Source organism: Myotis myotis, unplaced genomic scaffold, assembly GCF_014108235.1.
Source record: "Myotis myotis isolate mMyoMyo1 unplaced genomic scaffold, mMyoMyo1.p scaffold_m19_p_13, whole genome shotgun sequence".
Lineage (NCBI taxonomy): Eukaryota > Metazoa > Chordata > Mammalia > Chiroptera > Vespertilionidae > Myotis > Myotis myotis.
This window is the reverse complement of record NW_023416317.1, coordinates 23,664,393-23,688,409: the sequence shown is the minus strand read 5'-3', so window position 1 is coordinate 23,688,409 and position 24,017 is coordinate 23,664,393. Positions and strand designations below refer to the sequence as shown.

General features: G+C 41.4%; 1 protein-coding gene across 7 annotated transcripts in view; it reads left to right on the top strand.

Moving 5' to 3' along the window:
* Positions 1-24,017, top strand: part of VGLL4 (vestigial like family member 4) — a 146,212-nt gene that overhangs the window by 53,395 nt on the left and 68,800 nt on the right. Inside the window, exon 1 of one of the 7 annotated variants that reach the window (XM_036332195.1) lies at positions 16,127-16,627. The exons of 5 other annotated variants lie outside the window; for them this stretch is intronic. In XM_036332195.1, coding sequence (XP_036188088.1) covers positions 16,622-16,627 — 6 coding nt within the window. In that variant the 5' untranslated portion in view covers positions 16,127-16,621. Of the gene's footprint in view, positions 1-16,126; positions 16,628-24,017 lie in introns of those variants that run through there. One more of the 7 variants, XM_036332196.1, reaches the window with a different exon arrangement.

Here is a 24,017-nt window from a genome sequence, read left to right as displayed (position 1 = left end):
GGAATTTATTAATTCACATAGCTGAACAGTTTGAAGGAAGGGTGGGCTTCAGGTGCAGTTTGACTCAAAGGATCCTGGTCTTTTCAGGCTCTGGCTTCATGTCTCTGCGATTTCCTTGGTATGTGGCTTTGTCCTTGGGCCGACCTCCTTGATAGTAGCAGAATGGCTTTCCCATATTAGCCAAAGAAGAATGTCTCTTCTGATAGCTCTCTTGGGCTTTTTTCCAGAAAGTCTGCCGCAAATGTCTGCAAGGCGAGTGCTCATCCTTGAACCAACCATTGTGATTTCCTGAAGCCTGTCCTTCAGGAAAACCTAATAGTGTTTTCATCAGTTGTCTCTATTTTATTGCTTTTAATGTGACCTCCGTTTCTCTCAGAGCCTAATTTTTCTTTTCTATTTCTTTCCTGAACATGGCGACTAGCTGTCTTTTTACCTCTGCTTGGCGTCTCACTGTTTCTTCTTTAAACTCTTATTTCAGAGGGGTTATGCCTTTAAAAAAAAAATCTCATAGAGAAACGTTGGTTCATAAATTTCAAATTCTTTGTAGCACAGTTCCTCTGGTGTGTTTTCTTTAACTACTTGCTGTTTGTAATGTTCCTGTCTTTTATTGGGTACTTTATTTGCATCAATTGGTGATGGTTCCTGTCTCATTAGTTTTAAATGGCGATTGTGCTTTCCCAGGATAGCAATTTGCCGAATGATTATGATTGGGAATTGTTTGGGCAGGGTGCTGGGTTGATTGAAATTCATTCTGTTGCCTCAGAATAATTTCTTACAAGCCCAAGCACTCCATCCCAAAGGTGTTTCTCTTTCCAGCATAGCAGGAATTTTGACTATTGATGAAGCCAGTACATCTAGGTTCTTCTCACTTAGTGTTGGAAGGACTAAACAAGCAGCATGTATATGTCCATTTTTTTTTTGGTAAATGTTCTTGTGTATGGCAGCCTTGCTGTTCAGTCCGAAGGCTAACCTGATAAAACTGAAATGTGCTATTGTTTTTGTTGCTCTTTGTTATTTTGTGTTGTTGTTTTTTTTCCGGTCTATTGGAAGCAAAGCTGAAAGGAAAGTTTAGTAGATAATAAGATTAAGAGTCTTCTCTTGGGATTCTAAAGCTACTTAATTTTTAGAACTAAATTTAAATGATTTCCCAATGATGTTTCATATATTCAAGGCCCCAAAGAGGTAGATGTATATATTTTTTAAATCTATAACATTAATCATACGAAAGAAAAATCCTGCTGGGATGGAGATACGCTGAAATGGGCAAGGTAAAACTCAAATTTTGAAATTGGGATATTTCACAATTTGAAGAACAGCAGCATACTTTGCAGTTTAAAGGAAAGTGTTTTCATAGTAAATAGAAATCCAATAGAAAGAAAGAGAACTAGGCATTTATTGGACTTGCTAGACATTGGATCTCAAGGAGCACTTGGTCTTGGTCTGTAGGGGAGATAAAGCCACATCTGTAATAATAAAAGCATAATCTGAGGGAAGCTGGTGCTGGCAGAAGGAAGGCCTACTCTTGCACGAATTTCATGCATCGGGCCTCTAGTGTCATTATAACAGGCTTTATAAATGTCATAACAGTGGTGGCACCCAGGTCAAGTGATCAGTCTTCTGAGGGTGGTGTCATTAGTCCCATTTTTCAAAGATGGAGAACTAGATCAGAGGGATTAAAGTAATATGCCCAAACTCGCATGGCTAGTCTGTGACAGAACCAAGATTGGAACCCGCCTCTGGCCAACTCTTGGCCCCCAGGATTGGATATTTTAAATATTTTTATATTTTAGGTACCTTTTGTCCTGAGTAATCAGTGGATGCCTGAAACCCTAGTACTGAATGCTATAATACAATATGTTTTCCTTTTTGTACATATGATAAAGTTTAATGTATAAATTAGACACAGTAAGAGATTAACAACAATAACCCGTAATAAAAGAGAGCAATTAAAATAATATACTGATTTAAAAGTTATATGAATGTGGGCTCTTCTCTCTCTCTCTCTCTCTCTCTCTCTCTCTCTCTCTCTCTCTCTCTCTCTCTCTCTCTTTCTCATGACTGATCTAATAGGCAAGACAGCTGCTAAGTGACTGACGTGCGAAAAGGCCTGGACAAAGGGATAATTCACTTCAGGGGTGGGACAGAGCAGGATGGTTTGAGATTTCATCGCGTCACTCAGAATAGTGTGCAACTTAAAACTTATGAATTCTTTGTTTCTGGAATTTTACATTTAATATTTTTGGGCTGCAATTGACTGTGGGTAACTGAAACCGCAGAAAGCAAAACCAAAGGTAAGGGGGGCTACTGTACTGTTGTAGTTTTTGCAGTTTACCCTCAATTATAAGCCCTTCAAGAACAGAGACCATATCTTATTCATACTTGGACCCTTCACTTTCAGGCCAGTGAAGCGGTGCTTGGCACTCTGTCCATACTGTTGATTGGGTGTCTAGGGTCCCGAAGACAAGTAAACAGTCCCTGGAGACAAGAAAACTGTATCTGTGTTGGGTTTACTTCCAGATTTTTACCTCTGTCGCGACCCTGGGCTGGATGAGTTTGTACCTGAGGCTTGTAGGTAAGGGCCAGGTGTGTGTGGGGGTATTGTTGATGTCTCTGCTTCTGGGGTTCTGTGGCATTCTCCTGTCAAAAAAGAAAAAATTCTAGGTGCTGCACTTTGTATAGTGTCTTCTGTCAATAGCCAAGTAGCACTTTTCAACTCTTCAAAATATTTTCACATGTACCAAGTGCACATAGTAGGCATTTAAACATTTTATAAGTGCATATCAGACAGGTTACTCAGATTCTTCATTCGGGGACATTTTGTAAGTGTGCATTTATGAATGAAGACTGAGGGGGTGATTTTTCTCTTTTGTGAACAGTAGTGGGCCACATGCCAGATGAATAAGAGGAAAATTCTAGAAAGAGTCCATATGTTCTTTTTCTCTGTGGCCTTCCCAGTTTATTAAAATTGGCAGCTTAGCTCATTCAGTGTGGCTCAGTGGCTGAGCATTAACCTATGAACCAGCAGATCACAGTTCGATTCCTGGTCAGGGCACATGCCTGCTTTGCAGGCTCAATCTCCAGTGGGGGCATGCAGAAGGCAGCCGATCGGTGATTTTCTCTCATCATTGATGTTTCTCTCTCTCTCTCTCTCCCTCTCTCTCCCTCTCTCCCCCTCTTTACCACGCCCTTCCTCTCTGAAGTCAATTAAAAATATTTTTTTAAAAATTGGCAGCTCGTTCTTTAAATAATCATGATATTAAAACAGCAAACACGAAGTGGTGCTCTGTCAGAAGCTGATTGAGAGGTTCACTTAAATAAGGGGGGCCGGTAAGTGTCTGTTTTGTGTGTCAGCCTTCCTAAGGGAAATATATTGTACCTTTTCGTGGTGGTTCCAGGCCAAACGAGAAGTGTTTTAGCCTGTGCTTTAAGCAGTTGCACCTATAGAGCGTCTATAAATAAAGTATGGCCATTTGGTTTTTGCATTGAAGGGTAGACACCAGTAAGTGTGCAGGTTGCAGTGCTGTGTTTTCTCATCTTTCTCTCTCTTTCCAAACTTGTTTTACTGGGAAAATGGGGAAGAGGGCAGGAAGGATCATGTATTTGGATGGGGGGTAAATTGGCATTACTGCAGCCAGGATCGTAATTTTCTTCTTGGCAGCCTGTACCACAGGGCTGTTAGCACAGATATCCTATAGCAGTGATCTTTGAGTAATCAGAATTTCAAAGTACACTGATAGCCATTCAAAAATAATAGGATTATACCTGAAATTTCTATGGGTGGAGTGGTTAGACTCCTTAACCCTTGAGTAACCAGACTCACCTAGGACTCGAGTCAACCAGGAATTACAGGGGTTTTTTTGTTTTTGTTTTTTACTTTTATTAAAGAAGAGAAAAGCCAGATCCCTGTACGTAGCAGACAGCTCAGTATTCTCCCCAAAGAAACATAGAACTTTGTTACATTAAGGCCTCCCACTGTTATTGTTACTGTTGTTAATTCAAACCATCCGGAAAATGAGCAAAACAATATTCTTCATGTCTATTGTTATGAGAAAAATGTCTCTTTCTAGTCTACTCTCTCTCTCTTTTTTTGTCCTGGGAAGTACAGTTCTAACTCCCCACATCACTTCAGTAAGAAAAATCAAAGAAAAACTCCCATAAACTCAGCAGAAACAGCCCTCTCTAGATAATAATTACCACCGTTTATTATGTAAAATATGAAGTTCCGTCTTGAGATCACAAATGAGACTAGCAGCCCATGGTTGGGTGGAGATGAGGAGCGAAAGGGAAGGGAGGAATTATCCATAACCCCAGAATTTTAGAGCTGCGTTAGGTTCCGTAGTGGCTGAAGACAGAGCATGCTGTTTATGGAAGCGGACATGTGGTGGGCTCAGCAGAAGAGGTGGTTTGGGGAAATATGTGAGTCAATGTGGGACATTTTGTGTGAAGTCAGCAGAGCAAATCCACCAGCATGAGACCCTGTTTTTAATGCAATCTTTACAGTGTGCTTTGTTTCATGTATATTATGGGTAAGTAGTTAATGTGATTTTTGAACATTTGACATCTTCTAGGGCAGTGATGGCGAACCTTTTGAGCTCGGCATTTTGAAAAACCCTAACTTAACTCTGGTGCCGTGTTACATATAGAAATTTTTTGATATTTGCAACCATAGTAAAGCAAAGACTTATATTTTTGATATTTATTTTATATATTTACATGCCATTTAACAAAGAAAAATCAACCAAAAAAATGAGTTCACGTGTCACCTCTGACATGCGTGTCATAGGTTCGCCATCACTGTTCTAGGGCAAGTGATGCTAAATTTAAATTGGCATGCATTATAATCATAATTTTACAGTTAAGAGAAAGAAAAGAAGGTGTGTGTAGATTCCTTCACAGATCACAGCTGTCTTTAGGTACTCTCCCCTCCTCAGGATGGACCGATGGGGAATGCGGCAGTAGCATTCCTGGACTCTCCTTTTGGCAGTCCACATACCGTCTAAGTCTAAGGAAACTGCTAACTGCCCAAAAGATGACCTTTGTTCCCGCCTTTTAATAGATGTTGTGTTTGTTTGAAGTTCTGTTGGGATGGGCAAACCTCTAGCTTCTCATGGAATAACGAGAAAACCCTATCATCTTTGGGAAGAATGGCTGGAACAGTTGCCCACATTTATTATATGTACATTGTAGTTTATGGAACAGTGTAATAGCCATCGTCTCACTGGATCCTTGACAGCCCTTTGTGAAGTTTTATCATACCCATTGTGCAGATAAGGAAATCAAGGCTGGGACAGGTAGAATGCCTTGATTAGGATCATCACATAGCTGAGTGTGGGTCAGAGCTGGATAGGAACCGGACTTTTCTGAATCTGTATTTAGTGCTCTTGTTTCTGTTTTGTTTAAACTAGAAATCAAAAAGTAGGCTTGTCATTTTCCCAGCTTCCGATTCTACCTTCTCTCTCCTCCTCTGCTGCCCCACTCCTGGCTTTACCGGTAGATGCCATGTTCCCCTACAGCCCTTTCTTTTTGGTCCCTAATCCCTAGACCCTCTTTTCTTTTCCCCGAGGGCTCCATTCCCTCATGGGTGTGTGGTGTATTGTTACTGGGGCCACCACAGTCAGCTATTCGCTGGGAGCCTGGAATGTCGTCTGTCCTCCAAGCCTGGCTAGAAAACTAGTTCTTCTGCAGAGCTCACCAACCTGTCACCGTCCGGGTTGCCTTCTGACTGCCCTAGACTTGATTCAGAGCTTGGCATCTGACCCCTGGTGGCTTTCCTCTGTTCCAGATTCGAGAATGCTGCCTTCTCATTTGTCAACAAATCTTTGACCTACCAGGTGCCAGGCATTGTGCTAAGTTCTGGGGAAACGATTAGGAAAACTGGAAGGGAGATGGATGTTAATCAGAGGAGCACACATGTGACATTACAGCTGCCTACGGCCTCTGAAGGGAGGAGGCGCATGGTGCTGTGCGAGTGTCACTAAAAATTCGCCATCACCAGCCTTAGCCGGATGGACACACACACTGGAAATCCTACCCTGCCCCTCCAGTAATGCTGTGTCCTTTCCAGGACCCCTCACAGCCCGACCCACTGGGGATAAACAGGAAATCCCGGTTTGTACATTCGGTCTTAGCACAGACAAGCACTGGCAGTCTAGGTAGTTTAAGAAGAGAGGCTGAGGATGGGGGAGTTTATTTGCCCTTTTCCTATAAAGCAAGACTGGAATTGTGCAAATTCAAATGATCTGCTTCCCAGGGTCACTTCCCAGTGGGACAGAAGTTGAGCTGTTTCTTAGGTTGCCTCATATCGCCCCCTAGTCCTGCCCAGGAGTAACTCAGTGGGATGCAGGTTAACTGGGAGGTGTGGAAGGCAGATGCCCTACTACATTCAGCTCGGAAGCGCCCCCCAACCCCCATCTCCACCCGGTCGCATTGGTTCTAAACCAATAGGGGAGGAGCATGTGTGAAGTTATGTGGGGAGCTATTTTCAAACTGTACTCCTGAATGCAGTCTTTTCCTGGGTGTAATTTCGAAAATACATCTTACTGGGCCCCACCTCAGATTTACTAAATCAACCTGCAGATAAGGGGCCTGGGTGGCCATGGCTCTCAAAGCCTCCTGGGTGATTCTAATTCATGGCCAGGGGTGAAGACTGCTCTTCTAGTGGATGGCCTTCTGGTGGCCCAAGGAGGTATCAGTGAAAACATCGGAAGGATGACTGATAAGGCTATGTTGGCAAATCCATCCTTGGAAACATGGAATTATCCTGAAAACAGTTTGATGGTATTGACCATCGTTTGCTTGAATCAAATATTTGCAACAAATACCATTTTATTCTACTTTATACTACTAAATATAGTGGGCTGGGTGAAAAAAAAAATCTGAACTGGTCTTCCCTCATTGAGGTTTTAGGCCAGTAATTAATCTAGGAAACCTTAAATGCCTGCTCCTACAGGCACTGGGCATATGCAAAGGAAAATAAGACATGGATCTAACGTCAAAGAGACCCCAGAGTGGTGGGGCAGATGGATTTTAAACATTTTAGGGTAAACTTCTAATCTTAACATTGCAAAAGATCTGTTTTCCATAACCAGTTTAGTTACTTTTTACAAATCCAGTGTAAAACTTGCCCCTTGCAAGCTAGTAATCATTGTGGACTTAAAAACTCTTCTTATTTTTTATTTATTTTAAACATATTTTTATTGATTTCAGAAAGGGAGGGAGGGAGGGGGAGAGAGAGAGAGACAGAGAGAGAGAGAGAGAGAGAGAGAAAGAGAAACATCAATGATGAGAGCGAATCGTTGATCAGCTATCTCCTGCAGGCAGCCCCCCCTGGGGATCGAGCCCACAACCTTGGGCATGTATATCCTGATGGGGAATTGAACCGACCTCCTGGTTCATGGGTTGATGCTCAGCCACTGAGCCACACCGGCCAGACCTCTTCTTATTTTTAGTTAAAAGTAAGACCCTGGGTAGAGTGGAAAATCCCAGCTTCAGATCCCAGATCTACCACTCTTTGTGTCAGTTTGGACAAGCTACTTAGCCTGATAATGTTTCCTCATCAATAAAATGGTGATAGTACCTGATAGCATTGTTGTGAAGGATAAAAAAGGAACACAATATGTGAAAGAACCTAGCACTATCCCATGTACCATGCCCAACATGTTGTAATTGTCCTTTGCCTTTCTATCCCTTCAACTTCAGGGAGAAAATAACATTTTGAGACAATAAGAAATTGACCCCATGAACCGTATCAGCCACGGATTGATTATATTGCTAAGGAGAAAAACTCTAATAATGGTTTGCTCTGACCAGGATTTCTTGACAATGGCATTATTGCATTTTGGCCCAAGACAATCTTTGTTGGGGGGCCAGGGGGGGCTGACTTGTGTATTGTAGCATGTTTGGCAGCATCCCTGGCCTTCACCCACTAGATGCCAGTAGCAACCTCAAGTTGTGACAACCAGGTATTGCCAACTGTTCATTTCCCAGTGGGTGGAAGCAAAATTGTTTTGATTGAGAGGCACTGGCTCCTAGACCCTTACCGCTCTGTTCTGTATGGTGAATCCTTCCCCTCTGCCTCTTACAAGAGTTTTTACTATTGGTCAGAGAAGTGCGAAGTGCATACACGGTGTGGCTGTTCCATAGTTATCAGAGTAGTGGGAATGGCAAAGGCAGAAAAGTATTGGCGAGGATGTGGAGCAACCTGAAATCCCATACACTGCTGGCAGGAGTATAAATTGGTACAACTGCGTTGGAAAACTATTAGGCAGTATCTGCTTAAGCCGAACATGTGCATACTCTGTGACCCAACGTATCCACTCCTAAGTATGTATGCAACAGAAATGTAGTCATATACTCACAAAGACATGTACTAAATCTTTGTTGCAGCAGTATTGATCATCACCCCCAAATAGAAACTATCTAAATGCCCATCAATAGTAGAATGAAATATGCTCTATTTGAGAATGGATTACTATACAGCAATGAAAATGAATGATTTATGAAGCTACACAGAAAAATAAGGATAACACAAACATGACGTCGCCTGAAAGAATCCAGTTACAGAAGAGTACATGGCATATTATTCTATTTACATAAAGTGGCTAGAAAGCAATCTATGCTCTTAAAGGTTAGGATAGTCGTTACCTTCTGGGGCAGTTACTGGAAGAGGGCACCAGGTAGGGGAGGCATTGAAATTCTCTCTGTTAATATAATAGGTGTGCTGTGTGTTTTCTGGACTGGATCTTAACTGGTTGAAAGGGTGATTCTGGAGGTAGAAAAATCCTGCGTAATGAAGTACGGTGAAGTCAAATTGAACTGTTAATTGAAGACTGGGTCAAACATCAGGACTATTAGTGGTCTCAGCCCTTCAAATGTTAAATATTTAGGACTTTTTCTCCATTGGGGTCCTTCTCTTTTTACCATGGAAGTTAGTTCTAGCCAAACTTGCAGGAATACATCTGTGGATAATTATAATTTGTGAGAATATGAATATCGGAATATTTTACTTGTGAGGGTTTTTTTGAATGGGATTACTGAATCCAAGTTGTTTTTAGTAATGAAAACCACTAAAATGTTAAGTTTTGTTTGCAAGAAAACAGTTGTGCCAAGCATTGTTTAGTACTAGTGTTTTCCAAGAGATTTCTTTTCTTGGGAATGCTAATTGATTAAATTCTCTCCAGTATGATTTATTTAAAACATGGGTCTTGGTATGCACTTTAAAATACTATTTATATCTTAAATGCATGTTAATAAAGCAGATTTCCCCACTCAGTCATTTGATATCAATTGAATTGGTTTTGTTACTATTTTATTTTAATTTTTGAAAAGTTTAGTGAGGGCGTCAACTGTTTTTTAAAAGGTATTTGCTGTAACTTTTATTAACTAAAACTAGAGGCCCGATGCACGACATTTGTGCAAGGGGTTCGGCCCTTGCAGCCCCTCACTGCCCCAGCTGACCCTCATAGCCCCCAACAGGCCCTCGCAGCCCCTCGCAGCCCCTCGCAGCCCCTCGCAGCCCCTCGCAGCCCCTCGCAGCCCCTCGCAGCCCCTAGCAGCCCCTAGCAGCCCCTAGCAGCCCCTAGCAGCCCCAGCTTCATCTGGAAGGTCGTCTGGACGGTCATTCTGCTGTTCGGTCTAATTAGCATATTAGCTCTTTATTATATAGGGCTAGAGGCCTGGTGCATGAAATTCGTGCATGGGTAGGGTCCCTAGGCCTGGCTGGCAATCAGGGCCGATCAGGGCCTTCCTTTGTTCTGCACTGCCCTCTGGTGGTCAGCGAATGTCATAGTGAGCGGTCAAACTCCCAAGGGAACACTTTGCATATTAACCTTTTATTTATATATATATATAAGATAGGCTATTGTGTTTGAAATGTATTGTACATCAGGTGAGAGTGACCCATATATGCAGTTTGCTTTCTCAACATTGTCTTTGCATTTTAAAATTCACCCCTAGAGGGTGCTGTTGTATTGAAAGTCTAAATCTTTGAGTATTTTAAAAAAACACACATATATTTGTACTAAAATCCCACTGTATTACAGTAAATGATCTAGTAACTACTTAATAGAAGTTGACAGTGTTTTAACTTAGAAGTGGTACTATTATATAAACAATAAAAGTCAAGACATATGCTTAATGGTATTTGCTTTTGTGAAAATTTGACAAAGTACTGTAAATTTTTCATTGTCATTTCAGTGTGAACAACTCCAAGTTAGAGAAATAAGCAGTATTTTATGATATATTTAGGAAATCCTTTCTTTGAAAGAAAATGTAATTACATAGGTAACTTAATAATATCAGGTTCACATCATTGATACTTGAGGCACTTGAAAAATTGTTTTGGCATCTTCTGTTATTCAACAGCTATGTTGTTGAAGACCTACCGCATTCAAAACAGTCTTTATAATCTGGTGGGGAGAGATACATAAATTACCTTATAATCTGTTTTAAGAATGAAGGGCCGTATAAACCTAAAACAGTGGAATAAAGAGATTAATCCTAGCTAATGGGGTTCTTGGAGAAGGTAGGGTTTTAACTAGGCCTTTAGGTAGAGGCCACAGAACTTTGCATTCTAAACAATACAGGGTGGGCTAAAAGTAGGTTTACAATTGTTTATATGGAAAATAACACAATAATTATTACATAAACTCTTGTTTCCTGTACTCACAACTGTAAACCTACCTTTGCCCCACCTTCTCTTTCGTATTTAGAAGAGAAGGAAGTTTGCTTTTCACTTAAACTAATCCTTTTCTGTGCTCTCCTTCTCACAACCTTGTCTTACTAATTAAGATATTAGATAAAAAAAAGTACAAGTCTTTGACCAATAAAGTGTTTTACAAGCATCATCATCGTTATTTTGTTACAGTTCACATTATACTGAGGAATGCACCTGTAATTGGCAGTGCAGTAGATTCTAGAGTTGTTTTTATACATCCAGCTTCTTATTTAACTGAATGTTTAAATCAAGGTATAGTAAAACTTATTTTCTTCCTTCTGTAAGGTTTTTTTTTTTTTTTTTTTTTTTTTAAATATATTTTATTGACTTTTTACAGAGAGGAAGGGAGAGAGATAGAGAGTTAGAAACATCGATGAGAGAGAAACACCGATCAGCAGCCTCCTGCACATCTCCCACTGGGGATGTGCCCGCACCCAGGTACATGCCCTTGACCGGAATCGAACCTGGGACCTTTCAGTCCGCAGGCCGACGCTCTATCCACTGAGCCAAACCGGTTCCGGCGCCTTCTGTAAGGTTTGTTTTGATTATTATTCACATGTCAGGTTAAAGCGATTTAAAAAAAAATAACAGGTGGTAAGGAGGAAAAAGACTTGTAAAATGAAAGAATTAGCTAAATATCTAGGTTATGTAGAATCATGGGAAGAGGAGAGCAGTTGAATCCAATAGATGAACCAAATAGCGCAGTAGGATTATTTATATGTCCCAGGGACTTCGAGGAGGTTATTGTTAGACTTAACATTAAAATATTCCCTTCAGCCCTGGCCGGTTTGGCTCAGTGGATAGAGCATTGGCCTGCGGACTGAAGGGTCCCAGGTTCGATTCCGGTCAAGGGCATGTACCTTGGTTTCGGGCAACATCCCCAGTAGGAGGTGTGCAGGAAGCAGCTGATCGAAGTTTCTGTCTCTCTCTCATCGATGTTTCTAACTCTCTATCCCTCTCCCTTCCTCTCTGTAAAAAAATCAATAAAATATATTTTAAAAAACACACAAAAAAAAACCCAACATTCCCTTCACTGGAAGTGCTTTAATGAAAGCATTTTAAAAAGTGTTTGGAGAGTGACTTTGATCATTTGGCTTTTGTTGTTAAATAACTTTTAGTTGTGGTGATTCTATTCTAAATTGATAGTTGACTGTCCAAACATGTCAAACTCCCAGCCGGCAGGCCGCATGCCTCCTTTAAATAAATGAGGCATGCAGCCCACCGGCTGGAAGTTTGACATGCTTGGAATTTAACCCAGTGATTAGTCTGGACTCTCTTCTGTCATTATTTCACAAAGATGCTGAGACCCTGCCATAATGAACACTTATGGAGCACTTACTGTATACTGTGGGGAGCTTTATACCAAGAACTGAAGCTTAGTTTTCCTTCCCTCCAGAAACTTACAGTCTAATTTGGGGAATTGCTACTAATACATGAAATAATTAGTAAACAATAGAAGACAGAAAGTATGTGCATACATATATCTGTGTGTGCTGAAAGTTTAAAGTACAGAGAGTTTCTCCCTGTAGACTATTCTTTAGGACAGATACCTCAGCATAAACATCCTCGAATTTTATAAAGGTCTAAATAAATGTTTGGAATTTTATTATCTCTTTAAAAATATGTTTTATTGATTTCAGAGAGGAAGGGAGAGGGGGAGAGAGACAGAAACATCAACGAGGAGAGAGAATCGTTGATCAGCTGCTTCCTGCATGTCCCCTACTGGGGATTGAGCCTACAACCTGGGCATATGCCCTGAAAGGAATCAAACTGTGACTTCTTGGTTCATGGGCTGATGCTCACCCACTGAGCCATGCCTACTGGGCTAGAATTTTATTATCTTTAGTTGTTACGTCTAAGTCAAAAGGACATATGATATTTAAACATAAGATACACATGGTCCATTGTTTATGTCTTACCAGGGCGTATTTTCTCATTATCTGTCTGCTTTTTAAAAAGTGGGGAACTTCCTTCACCCTCACCTTGATCATAAAAGTAAATCTTTATGTGATCTTTATAGGTAAATTAGAAATACAGAAAAATGTAAAAAATGCCCATGACTCACATATAATATTAACATTTTGGTACTTTCTGCAGTCTTTCTAATACATATGTACACTTTTTTCTATATATGTAAATATACTCATAAATATATAAGTAAAACCCGGCCGGCATACTCATTTGGTATCCAGTTTCACCCCAAAATGTTCTTTGCTTTATGTTTTAAATATCTGATAATTCAGATTTCTCCATTCTTAAAAAATAGATCTTGTGACCTGACTTTTTAAAGATAAAATTTAGCGCCATCCTTCTGATTTACTTAACAGCAGTCCTGTTAGCACGTTAATTATGAATACATTAGCCTATGAATGAACTTGAGAAGCACTGACACTTCCTAGTATTCGGATTTTTAAAATGAATGCATGGATTGTAACCTGAAGAGCAGTCAGAATCTAGATGAGCATTTCTCAAGTGTGAGAACTTGCGGTCCCCAAAAGATGTTGACAGAATTCAGTTTGAGAAACATCCCATTAGATAATCCAGTGTGTGTTGGGAGTAGGGGAGGGTTGGGTGGGAGTGGAGACTTTGCCTTTGACAAGTTTTAATCAGGTATTTATTGATGGCCTACTGTGTGCTAGGCTTATGCCAGACTGACCTTGCAAACGTGAAGAAGGCATAGTCCTTGCTCTGAAAGCCTGGATTTGTTTAGGCTAGAAGCACATATGTGGGGGGCAGTGTGCTAGCACAGAGCAGGAGTGAGGAGAGGAAGATTGGGGATGCCCCAGGACAAGAGAGGTATATGCCAAGTCTTGAGGGAAGAATGGGTGTTTGCCTGGTGCAGGTTGCAGCCGGTGTTTACCGGGTGCAGGGTCCGCCTGTTGTAGCAGGCCTCCAGCACAGAGCTTCTCAGGCTATCTGGGTGGATGACCAGGCGCCCCCTGCCCCACTTCATTGCAGATTGATATTTTTGTAAAGTGCAATGAAACTCACTAAGTAGGACTATGAAAAAAATAACAACCCTTAGTTTTTAAAATTAATATTTAGGAGACATAAAATTACTCTGTCAAATTGCTATAAAAGTTTTGAAGTGTTCACTGTCTCTTTGTACCTCGCTTTTGTGGATAGTGGCAGCCAGTTCTTGAACACCCGCGTGGATCATGCTCAGCACCGCACTAGTATCCCAGATCAGTGGGAAAAACAGGCTAGGAGCTGGGAATTTTACCACAGGTCATTGACATGTCAGGGTATACCCTGGGACTGTGTCCATACAGATAATTATCACTTGGAGGCTGAGAACCACATTGGAAGTGATACTGAGTCATGAAAGGGAAGTTACTAAATATTTTATTCTATCTTTACCATAGTATTATTTGAATCTGGTTAAATCACAGTATTTTAAAAAGAACACTTTCCTTCTTAAAATAAGTATGTAAAGAAATATTTTAAGGCAGGTAAGTTTTCCCCTCCCAGATTAAAAGCAATGGCTCTCAACCTTGGCTGCATATTAGAATCACCTGGGACTCTTTTTTTTTTTTAATCCTCACCCAAGGATATGTTTATTGATTTTTAGAGAGAGGGGGAGAGAGGGAGGGGGGGGAGGAGAGAGAGAGAGAGAGAGAAGAGAAACATCAACTGGGGAAGGAATCCGAAACCTAGGTATGTGCCCTGCCTAGGAATTGAACCCGCAATCATTTGGTCTACAGGACAACGCTCCAACCAACTGATCTACCCGGCTGGGGCTCACCTGGGACTCTTTAAAAAAGACTCTGGCACTGGGTCTCACCCCCTCAGATTAGTTTGGGGTGCAAGCTCAGCATCAGGCTTTTTAACAGCTCTGTGCTGATTCCAGTGTGCAGCCAACTTCCATAGTGGATATGCTAATGGCGCCTAATGTTTTCTGATTGAGAACTTATGTCAGAGAACATATAGCACAGTGATTGTACTCCAAAGCTATTAGTTGAGTTTGATACTTAAAGAGAGTAAGACTATTATATAAGTGCAATAATCTTATGTACATTAGATGCTGTAGGGGTTTCTTACAATTCTCCCAACCAAGTACCATTAAGTATTTTAATGACAGTTGATGGTATACATATCTTTCAATATAGCTAATTTAGTATCTAGCATTTGTAAATATGCAGTGTAGCATTAATAAATATCCTTATAAATCAAAGCTTATAGAATCTTGATTTTTCTGTTGCCTACTTCACCAGCTGCTGTCCCAGTGACTACTATTGCAGCACTGATGGCTGCTGTATTTGGGTGCTACATTAATGCCCAGATCAGAATTGATTAGAACAGCTTGCCAAGAACGGGCCTGTTACCCTAAATGCAATTATTGTTGAATTTTTAACATATAACCCCTTGAAATGATACATTCAAATCTTATTTTAGAGCAAAATTTCAGGTCTTATATAGCATATTCCTTGATATTTCCTAAATCTCCAAGTAGCATAATGTCAATATCGAAACATTTCCTATGGTGAATTATTAGCCTGTGGTGCCAAAACCTGGCTGCAATCTGCAAAAATTCCCCCTCCCTCCACATACACATTTTACTAGCGTGTTCTTCATGTGCTGAAGACTTCTGAACATTCAGCGATTCATTCAGTGAACAACTTTTGGGCACCTCCTTGCTGTGCTAGATATTGGAGATGCAAATTTAAAGCCTCAAGTCTAGTCCTTCCAATAAGGAAGATGGCATCATGCTGCTAGCCTGTAATATGCAGATGGAACAGCGTTCTTCCTCTCTCACCCCCCCCCCTCCGCCCCCCTCTCCATTCATGAAGGTTTTAATATTAGGGGAAGAAAACCCGCTAAAAGTCGTCATTTACTCCCTCTGAGCCTCAGTTCCCTCTACTGGAAAAAGGTGATGCTGTCCCTGTCCTGTCCGCATGAGTTCTGAGGATAATGAGAGAAATGTTATGCAGCATCAACAGCACACATTTAGATATGCAGATGAAGTGTGAATGGACATTCTAAAACAATTTTAAAATGAAAGAAAAGCCGTGCAAAATATCTGTGGTATACGCACCAAAGCAAAAACACATTGGGCTTATGAAACCCAGAAGAGAAAGTTACGCTAGGGTTAAATTCCATGCAAGTTTGCTTCCATGATGGAGACTTTTTTTTTTTTTTTTTTTTTTTAACTTTTTACTCAGCTCCCGAAAAAGAAACTTCCTGGGTTTTCTCTTTCCTCCTACGGTTTCCAAGAGGCAGGGCTGCTTCCTGTCATGAGCAGCTCCGCTGCGGGGGCCCCTGCGTACAGACTCTCCACCTCCTCTTTCTCTTTCTTTCAAACACTTAATACATTTAGAGGCTGATCTTGTGCAGAAAATATCCCTGACATTTGCAGAGCCCGGGGGAGCCGGTGCGCAGGCGCGGGGCGCGCTCCCGCCGGGAAGAGGAAGCGCGTTTACATACGAGTCATACCACGCATAGCCAGCATGTCAGCGCAGTGAACTTGCAGCGGCTGCGGGACGCCGGCGGGCGGGCTTTGTCCTAGGAAATGTGCTCCGCGCTGGTCGTCCTCACTCCTTTTTCACTTCGCAGAAAGACCTTGTAAAGACTTCCGAAACGATTTCTAAATGCTCGATTGAGGATACAAACCATTGACCGTCCACAGCTAAACCCTTCTCGCGTGTGTGCCTTTTTTTTTTTTTTTTTTTTAACTTTTACATACTTTGTTTTGATCGTTTGAGGCCGGGCCTCCGTCTTTGTGAAGTTTTAGAGAAGAGCCAGGAGCTACTCAGCAATCATTGATTTTTGAAACGTACTCTTTTTTTGGGGCACCAAGCACAAAGAGCTGGTTTTCCGTGCTAGCCCAATAAATGCTATTTATGAAGATGGACCTGTTGAACTACCAGTACCTGGACAAGATGAACAACAATATCGGCATTCTGTGCTATGAAGGTAGAGATTCTGTCCTGGAACTCGCTCTCCTATTGCTTTTATGAAGGCCACTCCTCCCTCCTGTAGGGTTCCGAAGGCCTTCTGTGCTTTTTGTTCTCCTTCTTGGGACTTCTGGGGTGCTTTGAAAGGCGAGAAGTTATTCCGTACTGTTTTCAGTTTTCGAAGTTTGTGGTTAGTAACTTGGCCTTCAGGGGTACAGTGGGGAAGACTCGGGGTGGGGAGAGGGGAGACACAAACGACAAAAAGTTTGCTTTATGCTCGCTGGCAACATATAGTAACTCTCCAGATTTTCAATTCTCTATAATGTAACTGTATTTTATTTCTGTTGGTGCTTTCTTTAGGGGAAGAACTTTCAGAACCCAAGTAAAAGTTAAGTGTGTCGTGTTGGGCGGCGGTTTTTGCACTGACGTTTGTTTTAAACATCCACCATCTGTGGTGTCTGTCGTGTTACAGCAGCGCTTGGGTTTTCATGTAGAGAGGCACAGAAAAGTTACAGTGGGTTTCTGTTTTCCGGACCCATTGTCCCAAACAATGAAGGGTTTTTCTGTTCAGTTTGGGGGACTGCAAGGGCACCCATGCCACAGAGCGAAGACTGGCTCTCTTTGTCTGATTTCCCATTTCCTGTACAGCTCGGGAGAGTTCTGACATTGAAGGATGTTCCCTCCACACTCTGGTCCCTTGTGGAAGTGATTGCACAACACGCTAACCAGAAAGCTAAAAAAAAAAAAAAAGAAAAGAAAAAGGCAAGAAATAAGCTCTGAATTCGTGTTGTTTATTACCACTTACTAAACCGTGAGCTGTGTCCCTACTGTGTTGTATTGTTTCAAGCTGTCTCCGTGGGTAGTAAGCAGAGAAAAAGTGATTTCTTAATCTGTTGGAACATTATCTACGTGCAATTTGAAAAAGTGGTAATGGCCTGGGTTTGAGTGCCCAGAGGTGCCTTTGGGGGTGGGGGTGGGGTGGCGGGGAGGGGAGTGTTTTTCGTTATAAGAAGGAGACATGTCCCTTCTGATTCAGCAAGAGCTGTTTCCATGTTTTCTCTTAAAAAAAAGAAAACATTGAGGAGACTTGGGAGGGTGAGCCAATCCACTAGTATTTTTCATGTAAAAAATCTCAGGGCTGTTGCCTAGTCAGTTGATAGTTTATCCTTCCCCCTTCAAGGGGGGGGAGAAATCTCATTCATGTCTTTTTTTTTTTCTTCTTTCAACTCTATGGATAAGGGTTTCAAACTTGTGTTTTGTTTTTTTTTTGATTGTTTGTTTAAAGGTGTTTTTCCCTCTCCCCTCCTACTTGTTCCACTAATGAGAATTTTGATGAATTGCTTTCTTTGAATCTGCTGCTGTAAGTATCCTCTTACTTCTGAGGTCACCCATTTAAAAGGCAGATTTCTTCAGAATAGTCTCAACAGCAAGTGATTGGGCTTGTTTCCTGTGAAATTAACTTACTGCAGTTTTTAAACTTTTTTTTTTTTTTTTAGTGAACAAGAAATGAAAAACTTTTAAGGCCATTTCTGTTCATCACTGAGTAATATGATAGTTTCAAAACAAACTATAATGATCCGTGTAAGAGAGGAATACAAAGATTGTGAGGAAATTGACACCACATTAATTTTTTATGTCTCCAGTTGGTGGTGGTGAGGAAAAGCTTGTGGGGAGCCTCTCCAGGTTGATTTGTTGCTTGGGAGTGTGTAAAATACATGCGTAGTCTCCCAGCCTCCCTCCCAGTTTGTGAGGAAGAAAACTTTGATTTTGAAAGGCAAGTAGATAATGTGCAGTGATATGCTATAGTCTGTTTGGTTTAAACATCTGCTGCTATTTTCCTTATTATGAAAGTTAACATTATTCTAACACCAAAATAAATACACAGGATATGAAGAAAAGCACAGCAAAATTTGAGTGGTGTTTATAGTGGGTTGTTTATGTCCTCGTGGTTTTCTCATTGTAAACACTGCACACATCTGCGCTGCACTCAAAAGGGTGTTTTGAAGATGGGCATAAATCTTGGATGGAAATTTTTTGGTAAGAAAAGTTGGAGCAGTTATTGTGCCTTTAAACCCAACACTTTGAGAATATTTGTACTAAGCATATCAGCTCAGCAGCATTCCAGGGAAGTTATTTGGAAAATGGAATGTACAGTTGGTAGACAGCATTTGACTTCACTTAGAGCACAGGCAGGGTTCACGTCTCTTCAGGATCAGGGGCACATTTTCTGAATTTTTAGTTTTAAGCACTAAGATGTTGGTGGTTATTCTTACTCTCTAGGTTAGTTATACCATATTCCTTAGTTTTGTATTACACACTCTGCACCGTCTTTAACTTCTCTAGCAACGTATACACACAAATGGGTCTTTTTTTAGCCAGTTATAGCATACAATGTCTTTCTGAAATCCCAGACTGAGAGCGGAATCCGCATGGCTGAGATGTGGACTCTGCGAGGCGACTGCTCGCTGGCACCTGCCTCTCACCATAGTCCTCCAGAAGTGTCATTGAAAAGAGAATAAAATAAAAAATTAACCACAGATGATAGTTTTGGGGTGGGGGCCCGTTGGGGTAGGAGGAGAAAATTGGCCAAGGGCAGAAAGAATCTAAGTCTGACTAATTTCTGGAAACTAATGGCTTTCATTGGTGATGAGCAAATGCGCAGAACTCTGCTTGTGTTGATGTGTCTGTTGGAAAACCTCCTGGTTTATTGCTGCAATCCTCAACAGTTAACCTGTTCATCGTTCATCACCTCACGGAATGTTCACATTATACCCAGTTACATCCAGTCTTGCCTCCACCTCCATGAACAGGTTCTAATCCAACCCCAGCCTTCCTTCTTTCCCTGCTGCACTCTCCATCCTGAGGCGAGGGAAAGCCTGAGGAAGGCAGGGAGGGCTTTGTGTTGGTCACTGTGTGTCTCTCAGTCCTGGCCCGGTGCCTGCTGCTTTCCGCAAGTGGCTCACTCAAAAAGTCAACGACATCTTTCCAATAGCGGTTGTCGTCCCTACTGTGTAATTTGGCACTTGGCTATATGCTATCCTGCATTCTTTAATTTTCTCATCATTTGCAGAGCTATACAAGGCCTTGACATCACTTAATACATTTGCCTTGTTTTTGCCAAGGAAGCTGAGGCCCAGTGAGGTAAATTGTCCGTTCCCGTTTATTCAGAAAGTTTGCAGCAGAGTTGAATTGCGCCGAGATCCCGGCCTGGGTTTTGACTATTCCACAATTATTCCATGTCTTGTTTCCTTCATCGTTTGCTCTTTGATGTTGGAGAGCACACTCTGCCCCAGGGCCCATCACGGCCCCAGCCTGGGGATGTGCTGGGTCACAATGCACAGTCGAGCCTGTTCTGGACTCTTCATGGCTCTGAAGCCGTTGCTGGTCTAGGTTTCCAGGCTGTTTGCTGTTCAGGGAAGAAGCCGGTAATGGGAACTCTAGGTGACCAGCCTTGTTGACATTTTGCTTGCCTTGCTGCACTGGCGCTTGTGTTTGCTTTACCTTTTTCTGATCGTGCAGAGGAGGCCCTGTGAAATATCAGTTTGCAAAGAGTATCTCCCCGAGGGAGCAGGGAGCTGGTGAGACCATGGACTTCTCTCAAGATGGCTGATGGTTATATTTACATAATTACTTGGTGCTGAAAACCTAGGTCCTAATAAATGTGCTCATGGCTGGCTGTGGCTTTAAGCTGCTGTTAGTGATACTTTAATTATGGGTTAAGAGCCATTAGTGTGTAATTTGGTAGGAGAATTCTCCCCTTTTAATTTAATAGTGTGATTTATATTGGGAGAAAGTAAAAACAAATCACACATTGTGATCATCTGAAAGCTTAAGAAAAGAGTATTCTGAGCCCCTCACCTTTTAGAGTTGCTCGCTGTTTTAGAACATAATTATCACTTGTTTCATCACAGGCTACATTTAAATTAATTTTCTGGAATTGAAAGGAAAAACGCACACAAGAGTTGTTGAGTGAGCCAGACCCTGCTAGGGATGTGAGCAAGGCTGGGTGCCGGTTTTGTTTTCTGCAGCCCAACCACCAGCAGTTACAATGGGGCCCTGGTTTCATTGTTCTTTGTCTCCTGAGCTCAGAGGCCTCAGGAAACTTAGGAGCGTGGGGTTCTGCGAAGGTGAGAAGGCCACAGAGCCGAGCCATTTTGTACCAGCCTCTGGTCCCCTCCCTGTGTATCAGGTGACCAGCTCTTGCCAGGGGTATGTTCCAAGGTAGAACATCTGCAACTATTTTGCTGTGGAAATTCATTTTACTTTAGCTTTTTGTTTGTGGGAGAGAGGGAGGAGAGAGGGGGAGAGGGGGAGTGGAGAGGGAGAGAGACTGGGGAGGAGCCTGATGAATAAAACAGGCCCAGGTGAGCCCAGGAGAGCTCCTGAGAGAGATCTGGCCAGTTTGCATTTCTTCTAATTACAGTGTGTGAAGGGAAGGTGTGATTATACCCTCCTTCCCTCCAGCTCCCCACCCTTGTTTCTCTGTCTTCTCCTGGAAGGATTGTTTTACTTGGCTGTTTATCTTCTGGAGCCTGCACATGGCTTTGTTTGGGAAGGCAGATTTCTCTTCCTTCCTCCTTCCCTTCCCTATTGTCTGCATGGCCTTCTTTTCCTAGGGAGCTTAGGTTTGTTGCTGTGAAGATTTAAAAACACACACAACACAACAAAAAAACATGCCATAAGATAAAAGGAAATTCCCTCTGGGATTGTGAGGATGTTGCAGAAATTAGATCCAGACTTAGCACTTCTGCATGTATACAAGTATATAAAACCAGCCTTACCAGGGATTGCTTCTGGCTCTGTTTTATCTCCATATATGTTAACATTTATTCAGGGACTGTTTCTATTGAGTGTGGTATCTATGTATTGGATATTGAGTTCATTCGAACTACTTTCTAGTCTTGCTCAGCAGCATCAGTTTGTCCTGCAAAATAGTCTCTCTCCCTTTTCTGTTTTTTAATGAACTTAGGTATTAGGCCCCTGCCCCCCATGGACTTTTAGTTTTAACACTTTTAACACTTAAGCCGTGGACATTTAATTTTAAAACCAGAGTCTGGAAATGATTTTACTTTCTCCATTTGTTCCCTCCCTCTCCCTCTCTCCCTCTCCCTCCCTCCCGCTCTCTTCTTCCCTCTCTCCCTCCCTCCTTCCCTCTTCCTTCCTTCTCTTTCCCTCCCTTTCCCTTTCTCTCCCACTCTCCTCCCTCTTTCTCTTTCTCTCTTTACCTTCCTGAGTATTGCATGTTCTAAGCTCTAAGGAGGTATTTCCATCACTTTGCTTTATCTTGCCCTTTCTGCATATAAAAAAGTAATAACGCTGTAGATTGTTTTAATTTCAGAATATTGTATACAGGGTGTGTTTTCATCCTAACTATGTGAATCCCTACTCATTGGAAGAATGTTTATTTACCCTTAATAAAATAGGAAACCCATTCTTACAGTTCTCCTTCATTTGTTGCTATTTATGTGATCTTTCGGAACTCTTAGCATTTCACCCATTTGTTTGCAAAGAAGTCTGGAAACATAACAAAGTGGAATATATTTAGTAAGTGACCAGAGGAAACTCACTACTGTCCTTTTGTCACCCAGTCTCCATTTTCATAAGCCTCTGTGGGATGCCTACACTCTGCTAAGGAATGTGTTAGGTCTTGGGGTTGATCTTTGTCTGTCACCTCTGACTCTGTCTCTTTGTCCTTCTCAACAGTTTCTGATACGGAATATATCATATATACATGAATGTGCATGAAACGTGTAATTTATAGTTAAAAGATAAACCCAATCACAATTTCTCCCAACCTAAGAGGTCATCACAAGCATAATTTGTTTTTAAAAAATATTTGACTACATATGTGTGCAATTCTAAACAAATTCACTTAGTTATGTGTGCCCCCCCCCCCTTATATAATTAGAATGACCCTGTAAATCTTCTGTTGTGTCTTTGTTTATGAGGTCTTTGCAAGCAATGGACATATCTGAAGAGGCTGTTGTTTCCATGTGATACCAGCTTATCTTAGAGTCTGGGGAATCTTGGCTGAGGGATACATGTGGATGTCCCAGCCTTCCTCTTACCTGCTGCTGTGCTGTTTAGCCTTGCTGACACTTTGGTCTGAGCTTTTTTTTTTTTTTTTCTTCCACTTAGTATTTTGTTTGTGCTTTTCACCACCTGTTAAAGCCCTCCACCATCCATGCTGTAATGGAAAATTAGGTGTTAGAAAAATTCTGCACAGTTTTGGAGAGTGCAAAGTGGGGGGACACTTCTGGAGATACATAGCTATTTCATTAGGATCTGAACAGCGACTTTAGTTTTGCATTAATAAGCAATTTGCTTAAAGGCTGAGACTTGCTACAAGTCAGCTTTGTTGCAGTGCCAGGTTTCTTTGGATGTTAATCCAGGGACTTTTAGATACACAGAGAAAAAGCTTAAATTGTTCCAATATTGAAACAATACTCTACATTGTACAGAGATGGCTGTTAGAGAGCAACAAAGATCTGAAACAATAGTTTGCCTTATGCACCATCTAAAATTATGAATGAAAATGAATCATCCATATGTATTGCTTTTGATTTTTATTTTATATCTCTTTTGCATGAGAATAGTTGCCTGCTGATTCTTCTTGGCTAATGATTTGGTTTTAATAGAGTGAATTCCAGAATGTAATGGTTTGATGCAGATGCACTCTGCCAAGCAATTTAGCCAACTTGTTTACACCACCCCAAATCCAGCTGGACCGAGCCTACGCTTCTTCCCGATAACAGTTGAGGGAGAGATGAGTGCACATTTCTGGATGTTTTCTCTCCTTTGAAAACAAACACATCTTCCATTATGTGGCAGCACTATTAAAGTGACAAGGGATTAATTTTAAATTTTATTTTAATGTCAGCAGCTTTTTCCTGTACTCGTTTTCTCCCATTCTTACTCTGTGTGTCCTTTTAAACTATTGTTTTTCTGATGAGTAACTGATAAACGATTGGCTGACCCCACAGAGAACCCTGGTTTTATTTCCCTGCTGAAAAGCTGTAACCTCTTTGCCAATGCGTAAAGTCACCCATGAGAGTGATTTGGTAGCTTTTTAAAAGGAATATGTAATAGCAGCTGTATCAGGTTTTAAGTTCTATTGAGTAGAGGGTAAAAGGGATGGAAAATAGTAGTCATTCTTGGTATAAAACCTATGTAAAGTTTTCTCGCACTGCACTGCTGAATTCACAATCGGGAACAATTACCACCAGTTGCTGGAGACTATGATGGGGGCCCTTTTTTCTGTTAGAGGCGCTATACCAGTGATGGCGAACCTATGACACGCATGTCAGAGGTGACACATGAACTCATTTTTTTGGTTGATTTTTCTTTGTTAAATGGCATTTAAATATATAAAATAAATATCAAAAATATAAGTCTTTGTTTTACTATGG